Here is a 10,230-nt window from a genome sequence, read left to right on the forward strand (position 1 = left end):
AAGAATTACCTCATATCAGTTACCACATATTTATGAGTACATAAAAACAACTGGAATGAGGATTGAAACACATAATCAGATGTAACGCTTTTATTTCAAGATTGCATCTCCACCAAAATTCCAAGAGCAGCTCTCCAAGATTTAACTTACACAACTTTAAGCAGGGAAAAATAGTCTCTGCAAATTTATTGTCATTAACACAAGTTCAAGTACGAGATATTAGAGCTGAGGTAATTACTAATTAATTGATTAGTCAAACTTTAGCAGCAACAGCGTTGATAAATGAATCATTGCTCAAGCAAAAATGCCAAAATTTCCCCTAGTCCAGCTTCTCATTTGTTAGAATTTGCTGCTTTTGTTGACTTATGAGATAGTAAGTTTCATAACATTTTGTTTTTGGATTATTGGTTGGACAAAACAAGTCATTTGAAGATGGACCCTGGGGAACAGGAAATTGTGATTGTTGAAATAACTGTTTGTTGTAGCCCCACCAGACATATTGACATCCAAGAAGTCAGAAATCATATTCTAGTTACTACATGAACAAAACATGATAACCATGAAGCCAGGTTCGAGAAAAGCAGCACCCAACATTATGTAACATCATAATACAGACAGCCGCATTCATACATCAGGTGAGGCAATAAGTTTTTCAATCTTTGCAACAAACCGCTTTCGGCTAGTGTCCAGGATGTTGATGCCGCTCTTCTGGAAGTCATATCCAACTCTCTTCAGCTCCACTAGTCGCCCTAAAATGTTCTGTGTACTGTAATCTAAAACCTTTGGCTTTTCCACTATCTGCTTCATTGTTATTCCTCCTTTCAGGAGACAGTCCAGTTTAGAGCTCAGTGTGTCTGGCCCAATGAACAGAACCATCGGATAGTTGATAATCAGGTTTTTTATATCAGCTTTGCGACAGCCAAGTGAAACCATCCTCTGCTGGAGAGTGTTAAAATTCTTCTTCAGGTACTCAGAGGAAAGGTCCAGTATTTCTGCCCCAGGGCCTTGAAGAAGAGCAAGCAGTTCTGAATCACTCAGATTAAGAGAATCTCTCAGGACATCAATGTTTGTCTTGACTCTTTTAGTGCTTCGGATAAGAATGTAAAGGTTTCTGGATATTACAGCTTTAGCAAACTGCTCTGGATTCTCCCCACCAAGTTCAGCACAGATGTCTTCCAGAAGCTCCACCATCTGCTTGTTGAGCTCTAAACTGTTGGAGAATGTCCGTGGTGCTGTGGTCAGCAGCCGATGGAGGTCTTTGGTGTTTAATCCCAGTGAGGTCAGATAAACTATGTTTTTCTCCAAGTTCTCATTATCACTGGACCGGAAGAAAGACTCGGGTGAACGATTTAGGATGCTCACGATTTCTTCATCAGTCTTGAAGATGTTTTTCCACAGCTTCCAGCGCTGTTCCAAGTGATTAATTGAGCGGGTGATAGCACGGGGATAACGGGATATGATGTCAGCGATTACTTTGCCACTGGCCCCTTTGCTTTTCAGAAACTGAGCGAGACCTTGCTCATTAGTGATGACTTTACGGAACACTCCAGGCTGACGCTGATGTGCCTTCTTCACATCAACTCCCAGGAGATTCAGGTTCTGAAGGAGAGATTTATTCTCAGAGTTCTCAGGTGGCTCTGGTTCATCTGTACTTGTAGTAGTGCTGCAAAGACTCCTGGGAAGAGAGACTGATGCCAACTGTACTGGAAGGAGCCGAAAGCGGCACTGCAATATCACTGATCGATGGAGGCTGAGGAGAGCCCACACTCCAGGCACTGCTGCCATCTTCAATGAGGAGGGTTACGTTGTAACATCACTGCCAGTTTAAGTAGACCTAAAAGGAGGAAAATAAACACATTCAGCTGAATATTGATGTAGTCAAAGAGGCAAAACTCAAGTCATAGCTACTGGTCATAGCAGTGCTCACCTGCATAATGTTTTAAATAGCTAACTGACAGATAATAGTGAGGTCTATCTTTGATTTACACTAGCTATAATCTAATGTTGCTGTGGTGTAATTAGTACTCACACTCTCACACAGCAAGTATCATCAGTACATTGAGCTTAAAGTATCAAAAATTTAAGTACTGAAAATGCAGATTGGCCCCTGTCACAGTGTTGATGCACAAACATGTCTGCAGCATTTCAATGTTGTGACTGGTTTATGGCCATTAAGGCTAGTTTTACCTACCAACAACACCGCATCATATTTCATTTGTTGATCAGATTTTGTATGTAAAGTTAAATTTAAAATCTGCAGGATAACTCGTGATAATAACTCAGATAATAAAGTGTAATTTTTCCATGTGAATTTAGTCTGTCCAACCATCATCTCTGAGTTTACGTTAAGTGTGAGACATTACACCTGACGCAGGGACACGTAATACTTTTATTTACAAGCTAACATGTATATTACCATTAATAAAATTACATACAACACGACTGACATCTACGTGAAATCTATCGGTGACGTAGGTCTCAGATAAGTTTATCGTTAACGTTACTTTTCAACGGTTGAGAAACTGTATTCGCTTCCATATAGGCTAACTGAAGGTAAAATGCCGGGTGTTGTGTCGAAGTATGTTTCCCCATCGATATGCGTTTCCCTCTACCTAAACCTTACCCAAACCCTTAGCGCTACCCCTAACCACCGGGGGGGCGCTACACATTAACTGAAGAGAAACATTATTCGACAAGGGAACACATGTCGATACAACACCGGCAAACCAAACTGTTACAGCGTTTATCCTGTGAAATTAAACACCAATTTATCAATACCACAGCCCTTCGTATTCTTCTAGAAATGAAATAAAACACATACTTTCATACATTTGGTTTCTCTCGGCCACCGGCATGCTACTGAGACGATAGACAGTCCTCTGGCCCTTCTTCTTCTTCTTCTCTTTTTTAATGGCGGGTCGCAAACAACTTTTAGGTGCATACCGCCACCTACTGTACAAGAGTGTGCATCATCATGTCACTTACCTATTTTTATATTTTAGCTGCCAGCCCTGTGTCCCTTAGGAACACAAGCAGCGCCCTCCTCCCNCTACTGTACAAGAGTGTGCATCATCATGTCACTTACCTATTTTTATATTTTAGCTGCCAGCCCTGTGTCCCTTAGGAACACAAGCAGCGCCCTCCTCCCCTTCCTTATCTCTTCTCCCTCTCCTTCTGTTCCCAGAATTCCATTTAGGCCCCACTCCCTACCTGCCTCTTTAATTTTTTCTTCAAATCTTTTCCTTTTTATTTTATACTTCATACATTGAAGCAACACATGTTCTACATTTTCCTTTACTCTGCACATATCACACAAATCATCTATCCTTTTCCCCAGTAACCACATGGTGTCATTCAGTCCGGTGTGTCCTACTCTAAGACGTGAAATGAGGATTTCCTCCCTCCTGTTCCTCTCTCTGTAGATCTTAGTTATTACTGACTTTTGTATTTTATGAAATCCTCTTCCTTTCTGATCCTCATCCCACTTTTCCTGCCATTTTTCCATTCCTTTTTTCTTGATTATTGTTTTTCCTTCTCCTTTACCTAGCTGAATAGGTATTGTAATTTCTTTTCTTAGTGATGCTTTTGCTAACTTGTCAGCCGTCTCATTCCCTTTCACCCCCTCGTGTGCTGGTACCCAGCAGAACTGTACATCCACACCACCCCGGTGAAGCCTTAATAGGCTATGTTGTAGTTCTATTAGTAAATCTTCTCTGTCTGATTTAGTTGACTGTATACTTTCTAAAGTTGCTGCTGAATCTGTGCACACCACCACCCGATCTGGTCTGACCTCCTCCACCCACTGCAGGCATACAATGACAGCCACCACCTCTGCTGTGTAAACTGACAGTTGATTTGAAATTCTCTTAGAGATATATACATTGAATTCTGGAATGAAAACACCAATACCCACACACTCATGTTCATTTTTAGAGCCATCTGTGAATATTTTTAGGTATCTATAATATTTTTGTCTCAGATATACATTTGTTTTAACTCCAGTTTCTGTCAAGCGCCATTCTCTTTTCTTTTCTAGAATGCTCAAGTCAACTTTTGTTTCTGGGTACAGCCATGGAGGAACATTACTTGTAGGATTAGCTTTTGTAAACTCCAAGTTCTCCATGCCAAACTGTTTCACCTTATCTCCTATCTCCCATCCAAAGCCTCTTCTCTGAAATGTAGAGTATTCCCAACACGGTTTTAATGTATTAGTTGAGGGGTTTTCATCACCATTTCCTTTCAGTTTAACCCAGTATGTTAGTGAGAATTTGTCCCTCCTCATCTCCAATGGTGTTTCTCCTGCCTCTATTAGGACTGCATTAATTGGTGTTGTTTTCATGAGTCCTGTGCATATTCTTAAAGCCCTGTATTGTAATCTGTCTATTTTTTGTAGAGTAGTTTTTGCTGCTGCTCCATATATTATACAGCCATAGTCTATTGCTGACCTCATCAGTGCTTTATATATGTCCATTAGAGCTTGTTTGTCTGCCCCCCAGTAGCATCCAGCAACAGCTCGTAAAAGATTTATTACTTTTTTACATTTTGTTTCTAAATGTTGGATATGGGTTTTCCATGTGTGTTTATTGTCCAACCAAAGGCCAAGGTATTTAAACTCCGATACTTTCTGCAGTGGTTGACCATACAGTGTTAAGTTTACATTATTAACCTTCCGTTTATTTGTTATTATCATGTAGCAGGATTTACTGACTGAAAGTTTGAACCCCCACTCATATGACCACCTCTCCACTTCCTGTATAGCGCTTGCAATATTCCTGATAACATGCGTCACATTTCTGCTTCTCATCCATATGGTACCATCATCCGCATAAAGGGCTGAATTAATACTCCCATTTAGTTTTGAAAAAATATCATTAATCATGATATTAAACAAAAGTGGACTAATGGCACTTCCCTGGGGAATACCATCTTCTACCTCTAAATCTTGAGATAATGCTGTTCCTACTTTAACTTTGATTTTTCTGCCTGTTAAGAAATTCATTATCCAATTAAAGACTCTTCCACCAATACCCATTTGATTTAGTTTTATAAGAAGACCATCTCTCCACATTGAGTCATAAGCCTTCTCAATGTCAAAAAACACAATAACCATTACCTCTTTCATTTTAAAAGTCTTTTCAATTTCATTGCTCACTCTTACTAAGGCATCCACTGTTGAGCGCCCTTTTCTGAAACCACACTGATTATTATTTAGCAGCCCTTTCTGCTCCAGAAAAAACGCTAATCTATTTACAATGACTTTCTCCATCCATTTGCAAATGTGAGATGTTAACGCAATAGGTCTGTAATTGTTTGGGTTTCCAGGATCTTTCCCCGGTTTGCTGAATGGCAGTATTACTGCCTCCTTCCAGCTCCTGGGTATCTGTCCCTCTTTCCATATTTTATTAAAAAGATTCAATATTATCTGTAACGTTACTTCAGGAAGCTGTCGGAGCATTGCATAACAAATCTGATCCTGTCCTGGAGCCGTATTTCCTGTGCCTTGTAAGGCTGTTTTAAGTTCTTTCATTGTGAACTCCAAATCTAACGTTGAACTACAATTCTCTTTTTTCTCCCAGATGTTTTTATGTTCCCTAAGAACCTGCTCTCTCTTTTTCCTGTGTAAATCATCAAGGTGATCACCACTATGAGTGGCAATAAATGTTTTCCCAAGTAGCTCTGCTTTTCCTTTGTCTGAAGTTACCCATTCATCCTCATTAATCAAAGCTGGAGTTTTACAGTCCTCTGTCCCAAATCAAAGCGGAAACGTTCAACTCCAGAAACTCTCGCGAGATTTGTTGTATGAGGGGAAAATAGTGCCATCTAGCGTTTGGGAGTTAAAATGAATTCTCTGCTCAGTTTTAACCACTAGATGGAAGCAAATTACGTAGTGTCTTTTACCTGTCAAAGGATCCACTCATATTTTAAAGTAACCATAAATTAAAGATATGATCACACATTATTCGAAAGAAGGCTTTTCACACTGGTAACAATAATATCATTTCCATTAAGCAAGTACTGTGAGGAGTACAGCCCAGTAATGGTGGCAGGGCCATAAGCAGGATTTTATATTTTATGATGATTTTATTGTGTCCCTTATATTATTAACTTAATTAAGTTTTCAAAAACATTTTCTGTACTTTCTATCTGCACAATTTATGGTATAAATGTTCAATGTGATCTCAAAACAGTGCCCAAAATGAAAAAAAAATTCATCTCAAACACTTGAGTCAGCTTTCTAAATCCACCATTCATCATTTGTGAACTCCTCCTAAGGTCGTTAAAACTCACAGGAACAATGTAAAAGACATTGCCCCTGTGTTCTCAGTGGAGACGACCCTGAGTATTTGTATTACTATTACGCACAGACTGTACACGCTAAGTAAGTATTCAGTCTCTTACAAAGCCGTGCAAAGAGAGCAGTGTGATTTTCCATTCCATTCACAGCTATGTTATGATTCCTGGCAAGCTCAGTGTTTTCAGTATAATCATAAAAATAAGTTGTGGAGTAGAATATTTAATGAAAGATACAGGCATTAATACTTAATGAGCACCAGACATACAGTTGACGCTCTTGTATACCCCTGAGGTACAAGAGAGTGTTTGCCATGTGTGGTGGCTCACAGCTCAACACTGAAATGCCCACTGACCCATTGCCTCTCTTTACTGATGAGTCCCACCACTTATGAATATTTTAACGCAGCACAGTGATATCTTCATTATGCAAATTAGTTTTCATCCTGCCACTGTGAGACTGGAGTGAGCGTGGTGTTTTAGTCAAAAGTGTTTCCTCCATGACATGGTCTCCATTTTTATTTTATTTTTTTCTCAGTCATTAACAGGGCACAGTGTATTATTCATTACAACACACACAGTTCCACTTGTACCCAGCACTTGTCCCTGTATTTGCATATTGATGTGATAGCGAGTAACCCTCATGGCCTGTGATTATTCCTATTCCAGCCTTCTTTCAGTGCTAAGAAAAGTTATGAGGCAAATGGAAGACACAAGAAGTAAGGCTTAATTTCATCCCACACTCAGTTCATACTTGTTATATATGTTGCACATTATAGCGGCCTACTGGTGCCTGCATGGCCACAACTTACACTCAGCTGCTAGTTTATTATGTACACCCAACCACATTGCAGTCTGATACTGTTAGTTAATTTGTTTTTATTGGCATGTCATGTCAAAATGGCATGACACTTGAGCAATGCAATGCAAAAGAAATAGAATACTGCAGGGCTGTATCTAAGGGCATAGGTTTAGTTTCAACTCATAGGGGGACCCATGAAACCAGGGATTCAGGGGTCCAATGCCAGAAAAATTTGAGCATCAAACACTTAATCTCCTGCATTCTGGTGAGATTTATGTACCAATTTCTGCCTTTTCTGCATTAGTTTATGGTGTAATTGTCTTTAGTGTGACTGTTTATACCTCTTTTCTTTGTGAAAAGTATTTAAGATGGATGCTGATTCAATTTGATACAGTTCAGTGTTTCTTTTATTTACTCACTACATCTATGGTGTCTTTATTCTGATTAGACTGGATTATTTTTGGTAAAATGTTCCTAATAATAATAATAATAATAATAATAATGGCTGAGTGGCTCTCCCTAACATCAGCCATGTTCTCTTAAAAAGTAGGGGTATTGTATTGTTATCTTCCCATTCATTTTTGCTCAGCTAATTCCATTTTAATTTCAGTGTGCCTATTTTTTCCTTCCCTCTGAACCTCTTGGCAGTGTTAAGTGAATTGCTGTGTTTCTTCATGCATGATTGTGCCTGCTGTTGTGTTTTTAATATTAAATGGAATTCTGTCCTGATCCATTTGTTGTGGTCTACTTGGTAAAGTTGCTTGGGTAACTGCTGACACAGTACCCCTTCAGTGAATCAATAATTTAGAAACTGCAGAAACTTTCAAACGCCGGTTTGTGGTTCCTGTAGACGCTGTTGCACACACAGCAAGTGTTAACAGGTGGGACCACATAGGTAAGAATGTCCAAAAGACGATGGGTGGAATTCAAAATCTGCCAGACCATCAGCTGCTCAGCTCCCGTCAGCCGAAGACACAGAGCGTCCTCTCCTGCTGCTGCTGGTAGGTTTTAAATATTTCTAACAGGCAGGAGAAACTTTGACATTCTGATAACTTATGTGAAGCCTGCAGGTTTTCTATGAAATCTAATATATTCTGAATCATTTTGACTATGGTTTACAAGATTAATTTAAGGATGTTTTAACATTAACCTTTGTTTAGTTCCCAACAGAACTAAAGCTCAACTTTTGGACAAAACTTGCACTGACATTTTGACAAAAATATACATTCATTACACACCTGCATATTTGTTTGGACTCAAGATCTTAAATTTGTCTGTTTTTAGTTGGGATTTGAATCACCAGAGGCCTAATGATGATGATGGATGTTTTACAATAAACTGAGTGTTGCGATAACGATATATTGCGAATTATAACCTTTCTTCAATTGCAAATTATGTCAAAAAAGGAAAACTTTGTCAAAATCGTTTTTAATCTAGTACAATTAAGTTTTCAAAGTTCACACTTCAGTCATTTTTATTGCAGCAAAATGCATCTAGTTGACTGAAAAGCAACTGAGCTAGCCAAAAGATTTATTTGTATTTGCAATAATAATAATCAATATATTTTAAAAAAATCAATACTTAGGATTTGCGTATTGATCATATAAAATATTGCAATACTCTGTTCCCCTACCCCTATGTTTTGGGGTGAAAAGGGGCACTAGCTTCATCAGTATCTCTCCACCAGAATAATAAACCTTGCAACGTTGAAATAGACAGACAATTTAATCACACAAAGAAAATAACAAATATAATAGTAAATATATAGATAAAGAAATAAATAAGTTCAACAATCTGTTAATTTTCCAAATATTTTTGGGTGGTTAAACAGTCCTGCAGGGGGGAAACAGGAATCAAACAAAGGAAAACAAGCTCAGCATTATGAAAATCCTGTCCACAGACCTGGACATCACTTGATCCAGACCTCTGAGTTGCAACTCATGCAGAAGAATGAATGAATGAAAGGACAGTTCAGACAGTCAGGATATTTTATCACTTCTGTAGTGCGTATGCTGCATGTCTGCAGAACAGATGCTGTTCTATAACAAATTATATTGATGTATTTGTTAGACTTAAAATAGATTTCACATGAAGTCTGTCCATAAGTTAAATACTGGACATCGTGTCCTTTATCTCCTCCATCCGTCCTCGAAACTGATGCCAGTCTCTCATGTTACCTGCTGTCCCATTCAGCCAAGGAAGCTCAAATGTTTCCTTTTCAAATGAGTAGGCTGTATGTCACTGTTGTCTAAGATGTGCTTAGAATAGCCCAATCAAGTGCTGTGCTGTAAAATGTGAGTTGGTGGCCAAAGTCTTTATTAGGAAAAAAAACCCACCGCTTTGAGATGAAAATATCTGGTGTTAAAAAAGAAACCTCTCAACTGGGACAGCTCTGGCAACCTTTCCTCGCGTTACCATAGAAACTGAGCAGACGTTTTAAGCAGGATTCAGACTGAATTTTAAACAGTGGAATTTATGACAATGTGCATATCATCAGATATGTTTATTATATCATCAATGATTATCACCAGATAAGGTGCATTAACGCATTTAAGGATTCTGTTGTGTCTGTAGTGGCTCTACAAATTCAGATTTTCCTGCAAACCTCAGAGATCATGGGAGACGAAAGTAAATACATACATTTACTTCAAGTTGGTATCTATACTTGAATAACATGTTGAGGTACATGTAGGCCTACCTCTATTTGACTCCACTTTATACTCCAGAGAGATATATTGTTTTATGCTATGAATTACTTATTTATCCACTACATATTTGTCAGCTACAGTTACTTTATAAGTTGAGATTTTACATACAAAATCATATGCTGTTCTCTATTGGTTTGTTGTAAACAGTAGCTATATCAAGTGGTTAAATTAACCTCTCCCTGACTGAATTAATATGCAGCTTATATGTTGATGCATCAGTAACAGGCCTAGTTATATGTGTCAAATACAAGGTGAAGCAGGTCATTTTGGACATTTTTGGCAAAACTCAACTCAACTCAACTCAACTCAAACTTTATTTATAAAGCACATTTAAACAACCAAGGTTGACCAAAGTGCTGAACAGGTCAATAGAAATAAACAAGCAAATACAATTAGGTACCTAATAGTACACCACAATAATAACCATAA

The 10,230-nt window shown here is 38.4% G+C and overlaps 2 protein-coding genes across 3 annotated transcripts; both read right to left on the reverse strand.

Annotated features, from left to right (window-relative positions):
• Window positions 1-84: 84 nt before the first annotated feature.
• On the reverse strand, window positions 85-2,907 carry LOC126384295 (transcription termination factor 1, mitochondrial). 2 transcript variants are annotated; one of them, XM_050035264.1, is made up of 2 exons: window positions 2,822-2,907; window positions 85-1,834 (listed from the first exon to the last, which is right to left on the reverse strand). In XM_050035264.1, the coding sequence occupies exon 2, from the start codon at window positions 1,783-1,785 to the stop codon at window positions 625-627; it is 1,161 nt and encodes a 386-aa protein (XP_049891221.1). In that variant the 5' UTR covers window positions 1,786-1,834; window positions 2,822-2,907; the 3' UTR covers window positions 85-624. The 2 variants fall into 2 exon arrangements, with proteins under 2 accessions (XP_049891221.1, XP_049891222.1); XM_050035265.1 differs by having other exon boundaries at window positions 2,830-2,906.
• Window positions 2,908-2,909: 2 nt separating this feature from the next.
• Window positions 2,910-5,661, reverse strand: LOC126384294 (uncharacterized). Its single transcript, XM_050035263.1, has 2 exons — window positions 3,086-5,661; window positions 2,910-2,985 (listed from the first exon to the last, which is right to left on the reverse strand). The coding sequence occupies exon 1, from the start codon at window positions 5,525-5,527 to the stop codon at window positions 3,092-3,094; it is 2,436 nt and encodes an 811-aa protein (XP_049891220.1). The 5' UTR covers window positions 5,528-5,661; the 3' UTR covers window positions 2,910-2,985; window positions 3,086-3,091.
• Between the last annotated feature and the right edge of the window lie 4,569 nt (window positions 5,662-10,230).

Source organism: Epinephelus moara, chromosome 22 (assembly GCF_006386435.1).
Source record: "Epinephelus moara isolate mb chromosome 22, YSFRI_EMoa_1.0, whole genome shotgun sequence".
In the NCBI taxonomy this organism is placed as follows: Eukaryota; Metazoa; Chordata; class Actinopteri; order Perciformes; family Serranidae; genus Epinephelus; species Epinephelus moara.

Excerpts from the sequence above, each read along its gene's own strand:
- LOC126384295 (XM_050035264.1), bottom strand. The coding sequence starts at position 1,785 with ATGGCAGCAGTGCCTGGAGTGTGGGCTCTCCTCAGCCTCCATCGATCA.
- LOC126384294 (XM_050035263.1), bottom strand. The coding sequence starts at position 5,527 with ATGAAAGAACTTAAAACAGCCTTACAAGGCACAGGAAATACGGCTCCA.